The following is a 24,193-nucleotide window of genomic DNA, read 5'->3' on the forward strand; positions in this document are numbered from 1 at the left end:
ATGTTAATTTTGTACTCATGAAAAGCACATTACCTTTATTTAATTATCAACAAAAACAACCATATTTGCATAAAATTTGTATTAAAGCTCTGGCTTTTGATCAAAACAATATTGCATACATTATAGTATACAATATGACTATTTCTTGACAGATTCCAACAAAACTTGGCATGAATATACCTGCAGTACAGAAACTACCTTTAGATACCCAGGTAATTAAAGTAGAATTTGTGGCAGAAAAGGACAGAGGGTTTCATGGACCATACTTGCCTACAGCTGATGCTATACAGTACCACAATAACTTTCCTGGAAAGTCAGTCAGACTAGATCATATCAGAATCATATTAATCATTTATTCCCCTGATATTTTTTCAAAATTTTATGAGTTTCAAATCAATAGCATCAGTTATGAGTTTACATTACAATGTTAAAACTTCTGATACAGAGTCTGGGAACACTATGAAATTTAACTTCCTTAATATGAGATTCTTAATTTAAGATATATTTGTTTTGATATGTAGTAGAAGCATATATAGCCCCTTGAATTCGCAATGTAATTGGCTAAACATACAATAATGGCATGTCTCTTTAATTAGCTTCTTTTAACTTTTTCTGGAAGAACAATTTATGGTGCAATGCACAGCCAGATCATATTATGATGTAAATTTCTTGAAACGGTAAATTTCTGTTGAATTGTCAAGAGTGGAAAGCACTCCAATTATGTTGTAGTAATAATCCATTTGAAGATAATTTCCACTAGAAATGTTTTATCTGTTGGTGTTCCCTAGGGACTTAAAGTCAAGTAAACTGATAAGTCAACTAGAAAAGCCATATTTAGTCATTGTAACAGATAAATGATTCAACATTAGCCATTTTTTATACTCAATATAGATACCATGCTGAAGTATGAAAAATAACCCCCTTAATTGTTTAAATTCATTGAGGACACACCTGAAAAAAAAGATGAAAATAGATTAATTCATTGATGAGTTTATAAAATATAAATGTAGACATGGGTCAGAAACGAAATTGGGTAAAATTCTTCTCTCTTGAGGATGTTTTAAATACTGATTAACACGAAAATTACAGTTTATATTAAGCTTGAATTAATCAGCGACGTATCTTTGATATTTTAAAGTTTCAGAGTGTTTTAAAAACAAGTCACTTTTTATGGACAAAAACTAAATGTAAAGGCATACAGTCTGAAATGTCTCGAGGTTTTATGACCACTTTCTGTGAGACTTTGAATATTCCTGTTATCTAAATAGATCATTTTTAATCTTGTGCTTGATAAATGTCCTTCTTTTTAAAAGCTTTATTATTCATGATTGTAAATGATTATAAATGAAGGAATTTTCTCTTCACATGTTCAAAATTAGTTTGATTATAAGACAACAAAAACCAAAAATGTTCTTAGTAAAAGGGTTTGTAGTTTGGAGTGGTCATTGAAAAACTTTACTTTAGCTATTAATGTTGATTTAGTACACAAACCATTTTAATTATGGCTTTGTACATATAAGGTTCGATACTTGAGAACGAATTGGAAATTTAGCAAATATTAACACATAGCATTTCATTTTTATATTTTTTTTTGTTCATATTTTGAGAAATAGATAGTAGCTTAATTCTTTAAATAAAAGTCTTCATGAGTAGTGAAACATTGTATGGAGTAGATGTTTTTTGTGTTAAATCTTCCAACCAAGGGTAATCCAGCATAGAGCCTGAGTGCATTCAAATATCCAACAATTTTTGCTGTTTGAATATACCCCTGCTATTAATAAAGCTTAAAACTATTTTGTATGCCTGTAACAATGGAAACTTGTTTGTTTATTTGATCATATTTTTGCAGTTGAGTATAATATAACCAATGATACATGTCACTTCAGAAGGGCAGCCCATATGACAGTTAAACTTTTAGTCATCTTGAACAAAACTATATGAACCTCTTAGCTTCGCTTCAATCATTATACTTTTTGTTAGATGGCCGCCTGTCCATAAACTTCCATATAGTGGTAAGTGCCATGAGCTACTTGTTAAAACATGGAAGTGCAAGAGAACTGTGTAAGATGAAGCATTAACTGTCAGAGTTTTAATGTCACTACAATCGTATGGTATAAACCATGTCATTGAATGACAGCCATATTTGTCAGAATTCTAGTCAGAAAGACATTGGATCCCACCCTAATTAATTAATGACATAGATTTACATGTTTTACATGACCATTTACAATAAATATATGTATATGGAATTCTTGCAACTACCACACTTTTATTATACTTTCTCCTTGGAAACCGTTCAGGAGTTGTTGTCCCTGGATACATAGATTCATGGACAATATGGAATGTCACCTTAGACAATCATTCAAACCCATGTGTACGTTTGAATGAGAGCCTGGTATTAAATATACAATTAAAACTCAATCTGTGATTTTGTATCGTTACCTAGGGCAACCTTAGCATTTATACTTGGGGGTTATTTCCTGTCACATGATATGGCATACTTAAGGGATCACATTATTTCTCTTGGCTGCTAAAAAAGGCAGTTATTACGAATTTAGTAGAAAATAAGATGACTGCTGAATTGATTTAAAAGCATAAAGTAAACCTTTTGGCTGGATTCAAATTAACCATTAAATCAAGTTGACCACTGAATTCAGTGAACCATGAGGGAAAGTTTGACTGTAATACAGATGAAAATAAAGCTATATGTTTAGTCATGAAACACATTTGTTATTTTGTTACATAATCTTTACTATACATTTTGCACTATCATTATTCAGTGTTTTTTGATACTGAAATTCAATTGCACAGCTTTAATGTTGAAAAAGTAATTATTACATGCGAACATATTAAACCAGAGAACATTCTGTTAAGAAACAACAAAAGTATCTTTTGTTGTTTAATGTGAAACTAACTGTTTGATAAATTAAAGAAGAAATAGTAATATTTTGTTGAAAACATGAAAGAAATTGGCTGTTTTTTTATCCTACACTTGATAACATAACTTTTTATCAGACAGGCATTTGTTTTATAAAGATATGGCATGTTTATGCCCTTGTCTACAATGATGAAAAGGCACAAAAAATGGTTCTGTATGATTTTTTTCTGGTACTTAAATAATACTCTCAAATTTTTCTTTTTTTGCACAGGTCTCTTTGACTCTGTTTAAAAAAAAATGTTCTCCCTTGCAAGTAAAAAAATATCAGGTCATTGTCATTTTTTAGTAGGTAAAAAGGAAATGCAGTAATTCCAACAGAACAACTATATATGTTTAAAAAAAAAAAGAACAATTAACATCTTTTATTTAAACTATTTCATTAGTTATCAAAAGAAAAAATATATCTGGTGAATTTGATGATTTTTTTTTCATTAGATAAAAAAGTTTGTAAATTATTAATGTGTTTAAGCTAAGCTTGATTTCCTGTAACATGTAATAGCTAGTAGGGTTGAGGCAACAGATAAATATTGACAAGTCAAACATGGCTGCTGTAATTTATAGAAGTAAATTTCATACTTTTGTGACTTTCTATAAAATTTACATCACAATAATACAATGGACCATTAACTTGATGGGTTTGTACAGTCTTCAAATTACCATCACTTGGTTCTACAATGTTTAAAGTTTTTTAAATTAAAAAAAAAATGATTTCAGGAATGCAGATGAGATGAATAGATAATTTTAGTGATTTTCCTTTTTGAGTTTGGCAGTTTTCAGCATCATTAGTGTTGTTTTTTGTGTAAAACTTGGTGGTTTTGTCATGTTTAATGTGACAGCAATATAAATGAGAGTACACATGTGTAAAATATAGTAGCAAGGGAGATAACTGATAGGAAATGATGATTTGAAATATTTAAAACTGAAAAGATTTGTTGGGCCAGAGGAGTGATATGATTGATACCTTGTGGGTTCTTTGATATGAGGTTTTATTGTTGCTTGTCTGGTAACACAATATAAAGCAAGTATATTCTTGACATTATATTCTACAGGTATATTTATGAATACTGTCTAAATTAGACTATTGTATGAGCTTGCATTAGTGCAATTAATGTTCTACACATGATATTTCCCCAGTATGTGTGCAATGATACTTGTATTTATGATTAACATAAAAAAAAAAACAAGAATATCTTGTTTACCGAAATAATAAAGTCACTATTTTAAGTGTTGCATAGACTTTTTTATGAACTCGACAGGAAAATTAAACATTAAAAATAGAGGTGTTGATAATCAATGAATTTCCAGAAAAAAAATTATACTTTTACTTTTGAAAAGCTGTAAACAAAGCCTTTAAACCCTTTTCTATATCCTTCAATAATTTTCACAATCATTACAAACTCTGTTGGACATTTTGACAAATGTAAAAATTATGGAACGTCATGATTCAGGCTTGCACAAGCATGCTTACATATGATCAAAATTCATAAGGTTTTTGATGGATTCTTCTCTTCTTCTTCACCAGAGACATGTTAACAAAAGAATTCATTAAAATACAAATTTGAAGACCTCATTTTGACTCCATCTTATATATCTATCTTATTAAAAACCAGTCGAGTGTAACAATATACTGACTGTTTTAAATTCATAAGTTTCAGTCGGGAATGATAAATTTTGACAATGATTTAGGCAAGGTCTTGCAAACTTTGAAAAGAAAGCGTTTTGTATTGGTATTAAATGTGTGAATAGTTGAGCATGAACGATAAACCTTTTTTTACATGTGGGTTTGTATCATTAGATAAATTTGACTTCTGTCAATAAATGTTGAGAGAAAAACATGTTAAAAGGATCCGTGCAATATTATATTCAATGTTTAATACTCCCCCTGGAGTGGAATGAAATTAATTCCCCTTCAGCAAAATATCATTTATTTTGCTTTATCGATGTGAATATCCCTGTCAACTGTATATATTAATGAACAAACTTGTAGCATATATTTGAATCTGCTATTGCTTTTTCTTTTAACTGATAGATGAATTATTATTTAGAGATACTTTTTAAAAAAAATGGTGTCAAAAAGTACAATCATACATACTATGTGTGTAATGGGGGATGATCAAAGAAGAATTGTGTAATGTATCATCTCAGTTCTAAAAAAAATGTTGTAGATCATTCATTTGGAAAATTAATTTGATATCAGGTTTTTGGCACAATTTGCTCCAATTTGATGTCATGGTTGGCCATGTTTTTGGTCTCCATTCATATTATAACAAGTTACAGGTGAATTTATAAATTTTCCAAAGAGTTATGCCCCTTGAACTTTAGAGTTTTTCTCAGATTTGTTAAATCAAAATGACAAAAAAAATTGCATTAGAATGAGAAAATTTTTTTCATCTGAATTTCAGAAAGGAAAACAGATATAAGAAAAACAGAAACTTATTTTCACAACTAAATATTATTTAGTGAAACTTTTTGTTTTGGAAGTTAAGTATCTTTCATCTTTTTATTTAACAATGCTATCTCATAGTTCCAGAAAACTTACATTTAATTGAAATAGTTGTCAGGTATCTTATGTTTATTTCTAGACAATATCAAAGTTATTTTTAAGGCCCGTGATTTAATATCAATTTCAAACTGCTTTGAGAATTTAATTTAATGTTTGGAAAGCTTATCTTCATGTGTAGCTTAAGCCATGGTTTCCTCTAGTCAGTCTTTCACACTTCTATATATAATTCCCTACTCCAATAACCAACTAAATCCCTACTTTGGCTTGGATATTAGAATCTTGACTTATATCCTGTATCTTGATAATATAGAGCTTATGTCTTAATTACTTCTAACTGTTTATTGAGATAATTTACATGTATATAACGTTTTAATTTAGTTACAAGACAGATAAATAAACAGGCATTGCATAATGTTTTTTGTTATGTTGCAAAAATAAACTTTTTATCTGCAAGAATACAAACATTAATATACTGTGATAACGGAAAAGCAAGCATATTGTAGTAAATTGGTTAGACTCTTATAACTAAACCTGAAGTCTGTACCAAAATCTTTTCCATCATCTGAAGTCTGAAATTTCGAACATCTTTCTTATGTGTCTTATAAAACAAAGATTTACAAATACTAAGTATTATGAATCAATTTTGGCTAGTCTGTAGCATCAGACTATCATGGCTAGTCTGGAGCATCAAACTATCATGGCTAGTCGGGAGCATCAGACTATCATGGCTAGTCGCCCTAAGTCGGGAGCATCAGACTATCATGGCTAGTCTGGAGCATCAAACTATCATGGCTAGTCGGGAGCATCAGACTATCATGGCTAGTCGGGAGCATCAGACTATCATGGCTAGTCGGGAGCATCAGACTATCATAGCTAGTCTGGAGCATCAGACTATCATGGCTAGTCGGGAGCATCAGACTATCATGGCTAGTCGGGAGCATCAGACTATCATGGCTAGTCGGGAGCATCAGACTATCATGGCTAGTTGGGAGCATCAGACTATCATGGCTAGTCTGGAGCATCAGACTATCATGGCTAGTCTGCAGCATCAGACTATCATGGCTAGTCGGGAGCATCAGACTATCATGGCTAGTTGGGAGCATCAGACTATCATGGCTAGTCTGGAGCATCAGACTATCATGGCTAGTCGGGAGCATCAGACTATCATGGCTAGTCTGGAGCATCAGACTATCATGGCTAGTTGGGAGCATCAGACTATCATGGCTAGTCGGGAGCATCAGACTATCATGGCTAGTCGGGAGCATCAGACTATCATGGCTAGTCGGGAGCATCAGACTATCATGGCTAGTCGGGAGCATCAGACTATCATGGCTAGTCTACAGCATCAGACTATCATGGCTAGTCGGGAGCATCAGACTATCATGGCTAGTCTGGAGCATCAGACTGTCATGGCTAGTCGGAAGCATCAGACTATCATGGCTAGTCTACAGCATCAGACTATCATTGCTAGTCTACAGCATCAGACTATCATGGCTAACAGTACAGACTGATCCTTGGAAGCCCATCAGACTTCAAAAATTAATTGGTATTCTCTTCACGTTGTTTTCAGACTATTAAAATATATGTTGTGCCTCAATATGGTAAATTTTATTCCTTAAAATTTGTAATTTTGCTACCAATTGTTTTGATTCTAAAGGTTTTATCCCATTTTTTTATTTGAATTTGCCTTTTTTTTGTCCACCAAAGTTTTATAGCCTTATGCACTTTTTACTTTGTTTAAATTAAATAGGATGTACCATTCTAGACTACAAATTGAATCCTGTGAAATTGAAATTAGAATTTACAAACATGCCACCATGCCGACCGTTAAATTGACAGATACTCTGGAAAACAAAAAGTTTAAATGAAAGGTGAATTAATCAATTCTATAGAAACACTATTGCTTCCAACAAAGTGTTTATAGGTAGGGTAAATAGCGTGTTGGTGGCTATATTAATTGGCTCTCTCTTACAGATTTAAGTTCATAATATTGATTATTGTGAAATAGTGTATCAAAAATGCAACCTTAAATTGATAAATTACAGCTTCTAAATTCTCAATCAATCTGTTTTAATGGTAGAAAATTGATGTTTAAATTGGAAGGTTAAACATGGCTAAATGGATTTAATCTGAAGTACTACTATGAGAGTGACTTTTTGTTAGCCGAATTAATCATTATTTGTTGCTTCTTGTTGCTGAACAAAGCTTTCTAGTAATTTTTGGAGTATTTTATGAATTAATTAAATATATATTGTATGAGGGTTTCTAATTGATTTTCTTCACTCTGGTCATTCTGAATATGCATTAAGCAAACCACAATCAATATGCACTTTATGCAGTATAGAACGGACCTCTTTTTATAATTAGTTTCTCAGACAGCTTGGGTCCAGTTATCATATTAAAGCTGGTGACGCAAGCTTGAAAAGAAATGAAATCAAGCTTCAGGGATATGCTTCTTCTGAATATTTTAAATAATTTGAAACTTTTTAGATTGTTGTGGAAGATTGGGTGTGAAATTTTACCATAATTATTTGGTCATGTGACTTAAAATCCAATTATAGGAAACTTAATCTGGTATATAAAATCTGTTTATCGAAAACAAGACAGTAATTTAAACAAATACAATTTATTATGGTTCTACTATTTCTCATATGTTGTCTGGTTACTTTCTTTATAAATGCTCAGAATTTTTGTCCTCATATAATTTATACAGATGATTTTAAAGATCAACATTATAGTTTATAAAAAAATTATATAAAAGGTGGGGTTGAATGCATGGATAACTCCTAAAACAAATATTCAGTTTTTACAACACTCAAGAACACTTAAGAATAGCTCAAGAATAGCTGAAAGAAAGAAGAGATGTACATCTAACTCAAATTCTGATATTTGAACTTTTTTGGTATTTGTATAATGTGAAATCCACCCATCATTTTTTTCATTTCAAGGATGTAATAAGAACTTTTTAAGATACTTATATCTTTCTGATGACAAAAGCTATTGCATAATCATAGATAAGGACTGTTGTTATAAAAGTATAACCAGGTTGTCATACAAAGGTCATATGTATGGATTAATTTAAAGAATTAGATAGAATAAACTGTGTCCAGGATCCAGGATGTTTTTATTCCTTAGCAGATTAGTGAATGTAATTCCCTCTATAGGTACTCATACTCATTTAAGGATGTCGTCAATGTGATCTTGCATTTCCCGTCATTATATTATCCGATTTCCTGTATTTCCGTTCAGCTAACTACTTGTAGGAAATAGTCATTCAGGATGTCCACGTGAAATAAGCTATTTTACGTATAAGTGTAACATGTCATCTTATAAAAATGTCTATGAATTTGTTAAATTTAAAATTTTAAAAATATCTTCATGCATATTATTTTGAATTAAAACAAAATTGAAAATGGTTTTACCACTTTATGCAAACATTAAGTCTTAATATAACAAAATTGGTTTATAAATCATCTGCCCCATGATCCCTCTAATTTTTTTTTTACCAAAATTCAAACAAGATGGGAAGTCCCTTCTAATTATTTTGTCATCTTTGCTGCTTCACTATTTAAGATTATTTTATTAAAAAATTATTTTTCATATTTTTCATACGTAACTTATGTGGTCAGCAAAAAAATAAAATTGCAAGAATAAGGGTGTGTTTGATCTGTTTTAAAAGTGATTGTATCATTATTATGTTGCTGAAGAATCTAGGAATAAAATCTAATCATCCAAATAAATCTTTATCAAATCAGGTGACCAATACAGGATCTCCTGAGCCTCTAGTTTTAAATGCAACTTTCTGTAGATGGTTTATAAACTAAACAGTGGGATAAATGAATAACTACAAATTTAATTCATCTATCAATAAAGATTAAAAAAACTAATATTTATGATGTAAAATTATATCTACAGAAACAGCTGGGTCTCAATATTTCTTAGAAGTAAAAACTGGTTGAGATCCAAGCTGTTTGTTTAGACTAACAGTTTTAATTGTGTATATTGTATTCAGGATTGATTTTCCATCAATTTATTATAATCCCATTTAGGGATTTGGGGGACAATAACACTTTAGATCAATACTGGATACAGTGTACAAAACTTTCCTGAGTCACATGACTAAATCAATGAAATGTACAACCCTGTCATGTGACTTTGTAGTACTCTAGATAGGGAAGATTGCAATTAGCTGTCAGTCATACATCAGAGAGCACATGTTTCCCTCTATTCCCATTTTATAAGAGGCAGCTGTGTTTAGGACTGGCGTAAAATATTCAAGTAGACTTGTGACCTATAACTTGTAGTGTGTATGTGTTCACTGTTTGCACAAATTGAGTGTTTTTAAGTTATAAAAGTTGTAGTGGAAATAGTAATTCATATTTGGATTTTGTTTACAGATAATGGTAGGTACACTAAGATAAATTTAAAAGATTTGTGGTTATTGAAAAATCAATGAATCAGATTTAATCTAACAATTTCTTTTCACCTGTTATATCCAATTTTCTGTTGCATTAGAGTATAATGGAAAAGCAGAAAATTACATCACTAAAATGATAAAAACTTTTTGTATCAATTTAAAGAAGAAAATGCAGTTGTTACATTATGTGCAACAGATCAGCAATTATTGCATGCAACAAAGCTACAAATTCCCACTGTGAAATGGGCTGAAATGAGAAGAAAAGCTCTCCTAAGAGCATTCCTGCCAGCTCTATTACTACAATTCTCAAAGCACTGATGTTTTTCTTGCATTATTGATGAATTAACTTGTAGTTAATTCTGTAATGAAAAACACAAGTTAAATCACTAAACACATCCATAAAACGTGGAAACTCAATCAAACTCTACACACTATTATTGTCCAACATTGCAGGAATTGTTTTTCTTTGATGTTAAGGATATCTGCAAATGAAGTAAGATTTTTGATTAGTTTAGAAAAGAAACATCAGTAACATGTAATATATTACTCTTAGTTTTCATTATATTTATATAACTGAGGGAATCAAACTAATGCCATAACCTCAAGTGTGCACAAGAAGCACAAATATTATGTTATAATAGATCAATTGTAAAAATAAATAGGAAAAACATTTGATTTGTGTGTACGAGATATTGCAATTTTACACTGGTTAATGTTAAGAATTCGGTCTTGTAATCCATTCAGGAAAACACCTAAATAAATACCACACAGTTTAATCGAACAATTTATCAGTGATTCTGGAATCCTAAATGTATATTTGTTGTAAATTTTGTTAGCAAACCACAAGTGAAATAGTGGTTAATATTTTAATCTATAAATTATAAAAATTGAATAACGATAAGAACCTATCCTTAAATCACATGACCGACCATCTCCTTGTTTTTATGATCAAGTTCTACTTGTAAACAGGTTTGACAAGTTATGATGGATTTACTGTCCATACTTTATATAGGTCATACTACATAACATGTCTATCTACTAATTGGTATGCCAAAATGTCACATTGGAGAATGTGTGGTGTAAATCAAGCACCCCATAAATAGCCAGGTACACACAGGATGGGACAATGTTCGAATGGGGAAAAGGGGGGGGGTAGTGCAAGAAGATGCTCTTATATCATATGCTTGGCAAAATAATGTACGATTAAGTTGTTATGCTATATACTTCTAATAAAGCTATCAATTATTCCATGCACCTAATAAATCTTTCAAAACACTAAAATTTCACTGCAGTTGGTCTTGGAAAAACCTGTTCTTAATGGTGACAGATCTTCAAAAACAGTTTTTTGTATGAATGTTATTTTTTTCTTTGCTTTAATAATTGTCATTTAATATTATTTGCCTCATGGCAAAGAATATGCAAAGTACAACACATTTTTAAGAGCAACACCTTTTTGGTTTTGTACACAATATAGCTGCAAGTACATGTTTGTTTTTTGTCACTAGATACTTAACATTTTGTCTGTGTAATGGGACGTGAATTTGATTGATGGTCCTTCCCTAACAATCATTTATAAATAATGGCTGATTATAATTAAAAGTCTAGAAAGAGGCGACATTGATAAATTATAAATAAATTGGGAAAATATCTGGTAACAACAGCTTGTTTTAATATTATTTTCATAATTTTGTTAAGGTTCTTAATGTGTAGTAATCATCATATGTTTGCAGGTAACCTATGTATAAATCATCAAACACATCTAGGGTTCTTTTGCTTAATTATTAGACTTGAGAAATTTGGATTTTAGAATTCAGATAGTTTTTTGGCATGCTTAAAAAACATGGTAGAAAATGTTTTAAGTACAAAATTTGATGTATACATTGATGTGTGTTCTGCATCAACCTCTGTTATAAGGCATGGCAATGCTGCCAACTGGTAACCAGTGAATTCATACACGTAAAAGGAACTCATAGAACCGAAATTGGTACATTGAAAGAGTGGCCAAATCAAATGAGTTAAAACTTTTACCCTTACAATGCCTGTAGTGTTGTCTTTATCTCCTTGAGGACATATTTCCCTCTCATATGATTTGGCTTAAAAATAGCCTTGAAATGTACCTACATATCTACATGTTATGCATACTATTAAGCTCCTAGTATGTCTACTTATTTTCATCCTTTTTCATTATTTCAGTGTGTACGAAATCTTTACACTATTGCGAAAGTCATTAACAAGTTTATTCAGTGGAAATTGTATACTTCTGATTGAGTATTTCCTTTTCCTGTAGTTCAAAGCAGAAAGTACTTGATAAAATTTTCTGTATAGCAATATAAGAATAAGTTTATCCTAGGGTTTGTCCAAGATTTATTTGGTTAATTTCCGATATGGTTAGTACTTTGAATTGGTTGTTTGATATGTATCTAAAATATAACACAATTGACCATTAACTCTTATTTTTGGGTAGACAATTCCAGTAAAACCTTTTTAATAGGGCTTAATTGTATTTGAGATATGTTTCAAATTTATGTAGGTCACATTGCTTTAGATTTTTTATTATCGTAGTGAAAACAAATTCTACAAAAGTAGCATTGTTTTATGTCTACTGAAGAACTCCTATTTCACTTTTGTATGTTGTTCCTGAAATAAGTTTAAAAAGCTAATAGTATTGGGTGTGGTGTCTTTTTTATTCACTATAATATTTAGGTCAATTCAGAGTTCCTTTAATGTCAGCTGCCTCTATCAATTTAATCATTCCTCTCTATAAATAGATATGTGATCTTTCCTTGTGGTTTTTCTTATCAGTTAATTAAGATATTCTGATATTTTCAAGAAAAAATATAAACCATGTAATTTTTAGGATGATTCATAGAAATAAAAGAATTTGACCTTGACTCTGAGAGATTGAGAACATAACAGGAAGGAGTTAATAGCAGTTTTCCTTTGAGGTCTGCTGTTAACAGTTCATGAAGTAATGACCCATGGGAAGGGTTGTCTGATTTCTCTAAATCTTCTTTAGGATATTCTAGGAGATTTGAAATGTCTGGGAAAAAGTTACTTACCAACTAATGTCTCATATTATCATTGCAGACTTGGGTTTATTTATTTAAAGAAAAAGGATCCATTTAGGTGATTTAGTAAGGTATCAAAGGTGATATTGTCCATTTGTCTTCAGTATTTGGACTGATTGGTCAATGCAGTCCTTTTCATCTTCCATCTTTTTTGTGTTTCTGTGACTGTAATTGTTTTCTATTAACCACCAGTCAAGATCCTTCAAACAAAAAACACATGATTATTAAAAAAAACACAACTTCTGCAGTTGTTACATAATCTTTTGATTAAATTTAGATGTGAAATAAGAGGTTGCTACTAATGTGTACTTTAACATGACAGACCAGTTTTATTTTATTTGAGATAAAAGATGTGAAGAATTTGGGAAGGAGCTTTATAAGAGATGGGCTTGTTCCACACTTCTGAAAAAAAATCAACAAATAGTGTTTATGTCATCAAGGTTACACTGTATAATAAATAAAACACTTGTGAGATGAATCACAAGGACCCATAAGATGGAGAAATGACAAGTAACTTACAAGTATATAGATGAATATTTTGGATGAGGTCATTATAGTTTAAAGAAAAATTTCTGCAATACAAATTCTAGGTACAAAGTTCATCTCCTTATGACTATTTCCATCATCATTTAGTATTGAATAATCAATTGTATAAGAGTCTTAAATTTATCAACAGAATTTCATTATGACAAATCATATCATTTATACATATGCACCTTTTTGCAAACTAAAGATTTAATACCCTCAAAGTATAATAAACAGATCTTTTAAAGATCAAAAGGAAGAATCAGTTAGAGGAAATACAACAGTCCTATCACTCTTCACTGCTGCTTCCTTGTGTAAAGATACCACCATGATAATTATCTCAACTTCCTGAAACACAAACCCTAAGAAAATATAAAAACAACAGGTATTATCTTAATATTCCTGCTTTTATCTTGACCACTACAGGTGCTACTACTTGTTTTTTGCTGTGATATAGGTGTCAAATGACTATGTGTGTGTTGTCCACAGGTGGAGAGTGATGGGGGTGTTTGGTACATGATTTTAAGCTAAATTAAGAGCATTTTGTTGCTTTTACTGGATATTTTATGGCTTCATATTTTATATGCCTCTTGGCTCATTTACTTGTTTGAATACCTTTTGAAGTAAATAAACCTTTCTCTTGTAAATCTGTTCACCCTTACTGGTGCCTCTTATAACTGACCAAAGCCTTGTAGTTGTGACAGTATGATAGACAAGTAATATGTCCATTGATGTTAGGGGATCACTCTAGATGTAGAATTGGTAGTACAATGAGTTCATGGGAAAATATTTCACACCAACATGAAAGAATTGAATCTTGAGTAGTCAGGTTGGATTAGTTTACGACTTCTGTTTGGCCTATTCAGGGCTAGCATCCACAGTTTCAAACTTTATTTTACACCATCAGCTTAGTTCTTCCTGAATGAATGATGGGGAGAGATGACTAAATGATTGGGAGGGACTGTCAAGAAAATATCTTTGTTTTCATTTGAATACCATAACTCATGACTGCTTGCACTAGAACTCTACCTTGGAGGTTGCGGTTTTCCTATTATAAAATTGATGTAGAACAACAGAACCCAACAGGTCAAATAGATCCAACTTGTGGTGAATAGTTTAGAGGTATTGACCTTCTTATTTAAGGACAGTAGTCAGCATTCAATAAAACTGTCCATTAATCTTAACATTAGGTTATTGTATGACCACATGGACAGATGGACATTTAACAGGTTTTATGTGATTTCGCAGCAGTAACTAACAACTGCCCTTACAAACTAAGGTCAAAGGTCAACATCCAGCATATGCATGACATTCTTAAATACAAGTCTAGACTGACAAGTGCTTCTTTTTGATTTTTTATCATTAAGAGTAGGACAATTATTGTAATTGAACATTTTAGTATTTGTATTAAATTATATTTTATAACTTATAGTCGTGTCAATCAATACTCACATCATCATAATCATGACAGTCTTAGTTCTGATGTAATTTTCTCTCAAATGGTCTGCTTCATCATCTGTACCTCCTATACCAAGGTTAACTTAAATAGGTCATTTTTATAATGTTTGGGACTTTGGACTCTGACTTTGGTTAAAAGGTGTCATTATGTAGACTGGTATTTAATCAAAGAGTTTATTGATGTTATTAGTACTGATGCCGTACAGCCGCTCAATTCTATAGAGAAAAAGCCAATTCTTTTATAACCAGCAATTGTGCCTGATACCACTGTGTCTCTTACTACAGATATTGAATGCAAATTGGTGAGTTATAATGATTGTATAAATAGAGAATCATGGATAAATATCCATTTTCTATCAATGGTTAGACAAAGAGTCTGTAGTTTATAATCAAAATGGGTAATCATTTTTGTAACAATTGCGGTTGACATGCAGGGAAGATGCAGAGTTGAGATTTGCATCTTCAGTCATGGTTATAATTGTCCAAGACAAAGACCCTTTGTTCAGATTACTGATAACCCTTGTAGGATTTTTTTTCTGTGTGAAGATCATGGCGTATACACTTACAGAGTGATAGAAAGCATGACCTAAGTCAGTTTATAGAGGCAGAAACAGATGTTTGGATGATATTGTAGGGGTGTATTGTTCAGTTGCTGTCTCACTGATGTTTGAACTTGTGTTGGTATGAAAAAATTATATTCACTGGTTTACATGATCACAGTTCCAGCCTAGCAGTCAATAGCAAATTGTGGATGAACTTTCTTTTCAACCTTGAGGAAAAAATTGTTTATGCCATGGTTTTTCACATCATACAGATAGTTTTTTTTAAAGAAAGTCCTTGACTAAAGTTTTCTGTTTATGCAATCATTTCAGGTACTTTGGGGACCTTCAAATTGTTTTTTTGTGTTTTCAGAATGCCAAAAAAAAAAAAAAAAAAAAAAAAAAGTTGTCATGCTTGGAACAAGAGTTATGCGTGGTATAAGATTTAGAACAGACGAAGTGCTCGTCCTTCACTTGATCAGCTTATATTTAATACTGCCAGATCCCCCTTCTTAAGGTTTAAGTAGAGGCCATATGTATTAGTAGACTTCATGAGAGATTCTGTATACCTAGGACAGTAAGCATCCTTTAGAGAGTGTAGGCAATAAATCATCTTCTGTCTAAACAACCCTGTGTACTGTTGTATACAAAGAGCGTTACTATAGACTAGGGAAACCTGCTGTTTTGTTTATCATAGTGATCAAGTGATGTATACATCATTCATGTCATTTCCATTCAGTTTGGGGAGCCTGTTTTTCATAGATAACCATTTTAATATATCCATTTAGTTTATATTTTCAAAAGATAGCAAAGAAATTAATGACTTGAATATTGATATTGTGCAATGGGATTATAGGGATACACAGAAACACAATTTGTATTTCTGATCTTCTATGCATGGTAATATAAAAGACTTCTTTATAGACTAGCGTCTATCAGAAGTCATTTTTATTGAAATCTGTGAAAATTTGCATTTAAAACTCATTTTATTTAAATATTCTGTAAGATATAAATTCAGATCCAAAATCTTTCATTGGGAGCATCAGTACATAAAGTTTCTGTAGAAGTCAATATTCTATTAATTTTTGGCTAATATCTAAAGAAGCTGGTACATAATAATAATTATTATCAGAAGTCTACTCAGAATTAACTTTCTAATTTTCATTATTGAGTGGCAATTAACTGCAAGTTATTATTTTGATCTCATAAAATACGCCCCATACTATTTAAGCTTCCGTTATAATTAAACCAGTGTTAGGAAAGATGCACAATTTTTAAATCATTTTAAGGTTTTTTTTTAATAAAACATTATTACTGGCAGAATGATGAAGACCATTATAGATTGATCAATGCCAAACGATATAAGTAACAGTATTTTTTATTCTCTGTACAAAGGCATATTATTATATCATTACTGTATTATTGCTGTATCAATGGATAGAGGCATATGTCGGTAAATCGATTTACGAACAAACATTGAGGAAACAATTAGCGATGTTTACCTTGGAATGTGAGTTATAACATCACCTCTTTGGAAGGTAAAAGAGAGTTGAGAATGTAGTATCTAACACGTTCAGACAGACAATGTTTTATCATTGTTACTAACATCATGTTCATATCATCAAATAATACATTTCATCAATAGGAGGGAAGAGATGGCAACTCATTGATTAGGTTCACATTTAGAGTAAATCTGGAGGACATAATTTTTTCACCAGTGGGTAGGTGTTGCTAATTTATTTCTTGCTATCTTTATTGTTCTGATAAAAATAAGAATTTTAATTAATCAAGTACAGAATTCTTTAATGAACAACATTCATGTTATGTGAAATCATATTTAGATTAAGAATTTGTTTACTAAAGTTGATGGAAGTTATATAGTAACTCTTTAAAGAAGAAATGCAGATGATTTTTCTGTTAAACGTTTTTCTGAATATTGCAAACAAAAATTCATCAATAATCAGTAAATGTTAATTTTTTGTTTTTGGCAATGTTTAATGAGCTAAGGACACAATTTTGGGGTTATAATGTTTATTGTCTGGAGATGTTCCTTTGATTGATATACCATAAGCACTCAGTTGTGTGGTCATCATTAACTTGTTCAAAGTCTTTTAATAGAATAAAATGTTGGTTTTTTTTTTACAGAACTGTTGCATTGATTTTTATGTATAGAGGGGGAAATACCTGGGACCAAAAATAATTTTTGGGGGAAAAGGGAGTAAATAAAGGATGGAGTCTCTTTCATCATCTGTTTTAAAAAAAGGACACAAATTAAATGAGATCGATCAAGGTCTGTTGGATAAATAAATTTATAATCTGTACTTTATCCAAAAAGCATTAACCTAAATCTACAAGACACACCTTTTAATAACCAGGTTTGCTACCAGCCGAAGTGATTTATCTTTCAACAAAAAATTGATTTTTATTGGCAAAATAAACAGAAAATGGCAGAAAAAGTTTTTAACTTATGACATGAGTTTAAAAATTGGTTTTTAAATTTCTGCCTCCTATAATTAAAGGCTGATATTTAATGTCAATTTTGTAGATATATTTGTGTGGGCATGTCTTTGACTAGAAGGTATAATATGTCACATTTCACCTGTTAGGGGGTATATATCTCTATACTTGTGTAAACGAGCGTACCTGTATAGTAAATACCTATCATATCTACAGTCATTCAGGAGTTACATGGTTTTTGTCGGGTGAAGTGCTTTATTTCTTAGTTTAAAAGTAAGTCATTACACAATTAAAAAGTGATAAAAAAAAAAAAAAAAAAAAAAAAAAAGTTGAGACAAACTTGTCTAGAAAGATTTAATTTGATTTAGAAAAAAAGTTTATAAATGTACGGAAAATAAAACATGTAACAGATTTTTTAAAACTGCGATTTTCTTTACTTCTATTTTAAAAACAGTAGATTTAAAGGTTTTACAAGGTAAAGTTTTTTTACTCATTTATTGGAAGAAATATTTTCGTTCTTGTTTCATTTTTGATTGAAATTGTAAAGTTCATATGTGTTTGTATCGGTCATGTTTAAACATCCTATGTTTGGTCATTCAAAATGTCACCAACAAGTTTCAATAGTTTTGTAGATATTGACTTAATTTGAAGTGATTAATTAATCAGAACACCTTTGACAAGGTAACTTATTTATGTTAAGAGTTTTTATGTAAGCCTTCATGATATTTTCAGTTCTCGCCAATCATATGATTTCAAACTCTCAATTGTAGATTGGTTGTAGTTTTTATATCTACATAAATATTATGATTTCTTTCAAATTTTTAAAACGAAGATTGGTATTTTCATGTTAACTGATGAAATGTATGTGTGTCTCTGTGAACTACTTAAGAAGGCTGATATTATATCCAGATGACCTTTTGATATCCAGTCAGACCTCATCATATTTTTTTTTTATCATCCGAGTATACATGTTATGCATTGTAGCAAAGGCACTATCTTGAAACATTTGCATTTAATCAACTTTTTGAAAATGAATTAACCTGGAAATGATTGTTGAAGTCTTAGAATTAGAAGCCTTGGTTCATCATGTTCATATAAGACTATGTTATATCTGTTTGATATGGTAGTACATGTTTTATACACCAGAAATATCCAAACTGTTTCATTTTTAAGTTACACTGACCATGCTATTAAATGAATCTAATTTTAACCTAAGTGAAAGGTCACCTGATTGTGACTCCTTGAAGGGATTCACCAGATCTACATGTGACATATCAGAAAATGCACTCAATTTAGTTTTGATGAAATTTCTAACATTTTGTTATTCAAAGAACTCTGATGAAAACTTGTGAAGATGTTCAGCACTTGTTTGAATTCCTAAAAAAAGAAAAAGGTATTTACTGTTAAAACCTGTTTGAAAGTATTCTAGTACACTTCTGTTGCTGAAAATTAAACCTTTAGACTGGAGACACCTTAAGTGATCTTCACAAAATAACTTGGCTACTTAGACATTTTTATGTGTCTATTAACTTTATAAACATACATTGTTAGGGAATTTAAAAGTTTTATGCCCCTAGTATAGAGGCTATTTTATTGCTATGTGTGTTTGCTGATTTTAAATTTGATGTGTTAGCATTTCGTTGTTATCAAGAAATATTTTATGGTCAGGCAGGTATCTCCTATTATGTTTTCTCATCTCTCAAACACTGGTATGCCATGATTCCAAAACTGTGAAGGAATAAAGTAGACTTAAATGGGTATTTATATTTTATTTTGTAATATTCGCATCATAAGTCATTACGATTAAATGTAATGCTTTATAAATCTATGCAAACATTGAAGAAAGGGGTCACCCTGATATCCTCATTTTGCATTGGTTAATAAAATTATTTATCTCAGCTTGCAATGTAAAGCATATATTATTCAGAAATTTTTAGATTTGACAAAGTAAAATCTTGGGATATATACATGTCATAACCATATCTATGAAAGCTATAATGGTTTATCAACAGAGTAATCCATTAAAGATTGAAAATCTTTGGGTAAATATTGAGCTCTGGTCCTCCTGCCACGAAATTTAATAACTGTTATTTGTAAATCATGGTTGTATAATGCCAGTGTTTGAAATAAATTGTGTCTTTGGACAGTCAGGATGGCTGCCATAAATTCGATATATGTACCTTAAGTACTTTCTAAGTCAATTATAAAGGCAGTCTTTTGATATGATACAAGTAATAGAACCTTTTGTGGACAGACGATTTAGTTTTGTTTTATATGTTGTTCGTCTTTTTGTTTGTGCATGTATTTTTTTCGGGAGTCCAGAGTAGGTGGTCGATTTAATACTTTATATATGTTTTTAACCAGCTCTGCAATATGTACCACTACTTGAAGGAGGCAATAAAACTCTGTATTTATCATTTATTTATACAAATCAGGTGCATTCTTATGACAAAATAGAGCCTGCAATGATATAAACTTGCTCTTAAGGACTCATTAATCTTTTAAGTTTAGAAGTAATTGGTTTAAAAACAAACTCAGCACAGAATATATAAAGTTTGGATTGTTGCCACAGTTTTACAGCTTTGTAGAGATAATTCTGTTACATTTATTGCCACCAATTCAATTTTAACTAGATTTAATAAAAGTATAATAAGTACAGATAGGGGTAGGTATTTTGATTGGCTGGCTATCAGTTACGCCATTGTTTCATGAAATACTGTAAAATTGACTTATTTTTATGAAGGGACTGTTTATAAATCTTAAACAAAATCTTCAATTCTGAACTTGACTAAAAATGTCTGAAAGATAAATTTCTGGAGTAGCACTTTGCAAATTCAATTTTATCCAAGCACCCCATATTCCCTGTTAGTCACTGTAACTAAACAAATCATTGCAGTTAAGAACAGCATCATTGATCTGTTATAACAGTTCTATGTTTATAACTGAAATTATTCTAAAATAAGAGAGAACTTTTATCCAAAAAAGCTAGATGGCCAGTCTATATTGAGAGGCGATCAATCTTCAATTGCTTTAACTCTGGAAAATATCAGACCTTTTTTATCTTCTTTTTCTGAAGATTTCCAAAGTCTAAGCCATTAGCAATTATCTATGAGCTGTTTTCATCATTAACAAGATCAGTTTTACAGTAAAGGTTAATGGTTAAAACAGTTTGGAAACAGGAAAAATGTTTTTAGAATGTTGTAATGTAAAAAACATTTTGATGTATGATATGAAATTCATTTTGCTTTTCTTTAAGTAGCAATTGTATTTAGTCAGCGCTTTTAGATAATACAGGAGTTGATGTACTTTTGAAAGAGTGTAGGGTGTAAAAATTCACAAACAATTTTTAAAAAGATCTGGCATGGTTAATGCTTAGTGATGTAATTATTTTGCATACATTAATATGACCTTCACTAAATAAAAAAAGGTACTTCTTCAACTTGTGATGATTAAACATACAACATTATCAATGACATATATGTTTCTTCTAATGTTTATTGTCACAAAAATGTCACAAATGGCAATTAATAATTGTCATAAATCGGTTAATTATGTTTAGGAAATATTTTAGGTCAATATCCCTTTTTTTTCTATAACTTATTTAAAAACAAACTGTACACCAAGTTTGGTCTTTAGAAATAAATGTATTGATGTACAATTATCATCTAAATACTCAATTGAAGTTTAAATAAAACATTTCTACAACTTCATGTTTGATACCTCATTCCGACTATTGACATATTTTGGGGTGATTGCACTGTAAGACATACCCATTTAAACTTCATTTTAATTATTAGTCATAATTAAAATAATAATTGCCATTCAGTAAAGTATAGTGTTATTTGAGAAGAATGTCTCTTTCTCTTGGTAAAGTAAATAATTTTGTAAAACTACAATTTACTATTGAACTAAATATAGATAATACAAATTGTATAATGGAGTGTTCTTTGAGAAACACAAGTTCATTGTCGTCATGACGGGACTATTGATTCATAGGATTTTATTTAATTTTTGTTCTGAATCAGAGAAAACCTCTCCCAATATGAAATATATGTCCTTCGCCGCTCAATTAAACAAGACAAATTTATGTACCTGTCTTGCTCAGGTAATTGTATTTTTGATCAATTTTCCACCGATTTAAAAAGGAATTTGTTTTCACAATGTCTTATAGGATAATCTTATTTACTGACCTGCACTGCCTTTACTTTGTGTGGTATTCAGCCAGATTAATCAGTTAATCACAGTCAACCACCCCATTATTCTCTGTTAGCCCATGAAAAGTCACAGTAGTTGTAAGTTTGATACTTGGTGAATGGTTGATTGTTAATTTGTTGTGTAATTTATTTTACAAATTCAATTAAAACTTTCTTTAAAGGAATGTGGTTTATATAAACAATATTAGGGAGAATTTTGTACAATTTATATTGACTTGGTAGTATTATGTGGGATTGGATTTAATTGTGATCGAACAGGTTTATCAGAAAACAGTAAGTTAATTTTCTATTATTTAGGATGCTGTCAGTGAACTCGGTGAAACAAATTTACTTCAAAAGTTTTACGTAAAAAAAAAGTTTCAAATTATTATTTCAAATATTGAATAACACATATACATTAATAAGTATATAAATTGTGTTCCATGTAAAATTCCAAATTGTTTATAAATAACTGATAATTTTCAAACTTTTGTAAAGTCAAATCAATCATTGATTATATGTGTAAAATTGATGTTACAATATCCCAGATAATGTCATTGTATTATGTCATATTTTTTGGTTACAAAAACATTTTTGTTAAATAGATTTGTGAAAGAGTAAATCCTGGTTATCAGCTTATGGATAGAGAATTTGAACAACCAAAATATGTAGGTCAAGCGATTATAGTTTTCAGCTTAAAGAGTCATAAAGGGACTTATATTTGTTTACTCTGTAGGTCTGTCCATATAACATTATTACTGGGATAGTGGTCAAAGAATTTATGATATCCTATATACAGAAATTGTTTGCTAAGGACTTTGGGCGCCTGGTGGTTGTAGTCTGAAGCATTTGATATACAGAATTTTCTACAAAACCTTTGACGTAGGCATAGTTTTAGATATAGATAAAAGATTTTCTCATAAAAAATTGTCAATTTTTAAAGGTTTTATGAATACTCCAAACTGACAAAATAATAAGTTTTTAAGTGGAAAGTTTGTTCATTTGGCACAGTATGGTAAGGTTATAAATTATCTCTTATATCAAGCTTTTTCTCCCTAAATTAAACTTTTCGGGTGACACACATAACAGTTTTCTAAATGGTAATTTTAATAAAAGTAGGCGCTTAGCTTAAAAAGTGCCAATTTGTTTTGAAACAGCCAAGAAGGGTATATAAAAATCAAGGTTTTTAAACTGCATTGACTGTGAATCAAATTTGGCTGTCATATTGAGATAGTATTGGGCAGCTGCATTAAGTTTTTTTTTCTTGTATCAGATAGGAGTCTTGAGCAATTTGCTCCTGTTTTCAATATGCAATACTTTGAAGAAATCAGTGGATGATTATACACAATTGTTCATATCTATATAATACAGATATTAATGAACCATTGTATTATTATTCTGTCAGTATTTGATGAGATATTAATCTGTCGGCACTCATGTCCAATGGAAAACAAATTCTCCACATTTTTAGGGATAATTGCACTATTAAATTGAAGTAGGTCACATGACATGGTAGTTCATATTGTGATGTTCAAGCTTTGAATTAATTTTTCTTTCAAAAGGTATGTTGGTTTATTCTGATTCTCTACACCATGTATAACTTAAAGGTTGAAATAAACCGCAGCAATACTTGCATATTCTGCACGAAGTATTCATCTGTTGAACTGTGAAAAATGTCAAATATATTATCACATACAAGAATTTGAGGTTGGGCTTTTAATTTGTTTAAAAGTATGTACATGTACTTTCGCGTTAATAAAAACCAACTTTCACACAGTTGGCTATTATAGCAAGCTCTGAGTGGTTATTAATTAGATGAAATAATTAGGGAAAAAGATCTCGTTCACGGCAGTTCAATATCATGATGAAAGAAAATGTTATTAGAATATACCATCAAAGCTTGCCTGTTTTCTGCAAATAATTATCTTAAAACCAATCTAGTTAAATGCTGTATAAGTATTTTTACCTACTTGTGCTATGTTTTTTAACTATCAAAGTCATCTCTTTTCATACCAACATTATAAACATGCTTCAGGCTAATTTAAATAAAGATGGCAGTGACAAATGATTGCTTTAGAAAACACTATCCCATTTC

General features: G+C 30.6%; 1 protein-coding gene and 1 long non-coding RNA gene across 14 annotated transcripts in view; one reads left to right on the forward strand and one right to left on the reverse strand.

Annotated features, from left to right (window-relative positions):
- Positions 1 to 24,193, forward strand: part of LOC143064796 (RNA-binding motif, single-stranded-interacting protein 3-like) — a 144,922-nt gene that overhangs the window by 86,609 nt on the left and 34,120 nt on the right. For 9 of the 13 annotated variants that reach the window (XM_076237900.1, XM_076237899.1, XM_076237901.1 and 6 more), the window contains one exon: positions 153 to 212. The exons of the other annotated variants lie outside the window; for them this stretch is intronic. In XM_076237900.1, the coding sequence (XP_076094015.1) occupies positions 153 to 212 (60 nt within the window). The remainder of the gene's footprint in view (positions 1 to 152; positions 213 to 24,193) is intronic. 13 annotated transcript variants of the gene reach the window in all.
- Positions 9,490 to 22,231, reverse strand: LOC143064799 (uncharacterized). Its single transcript, XR_012975324.1, has 3 exons — positions 22,096 to 22,231; positions 12,918 to 13,126; positions 9,490 to 10,340 (listed from the first exon to the last, which is right to left on the reverse strand). It is a non-coding gene; the product is annotated as an uncharacterized LOC143064799 (long non-coding RNA).

Source organism: Mytilus galloprovincialis, chromosome 2 (assembly GCF_965363235.1).
Source record: "Mytilus galloprovincialis chromosome 2, xbMytGall1.hap1.1, whole genome shotgun sequence".
NCBI lineage: Eukaryota > Metazoa > Mollusca > Bivalvia > Mytilida > Mytilidae > Mytilus > Mytilus galloprovincialis.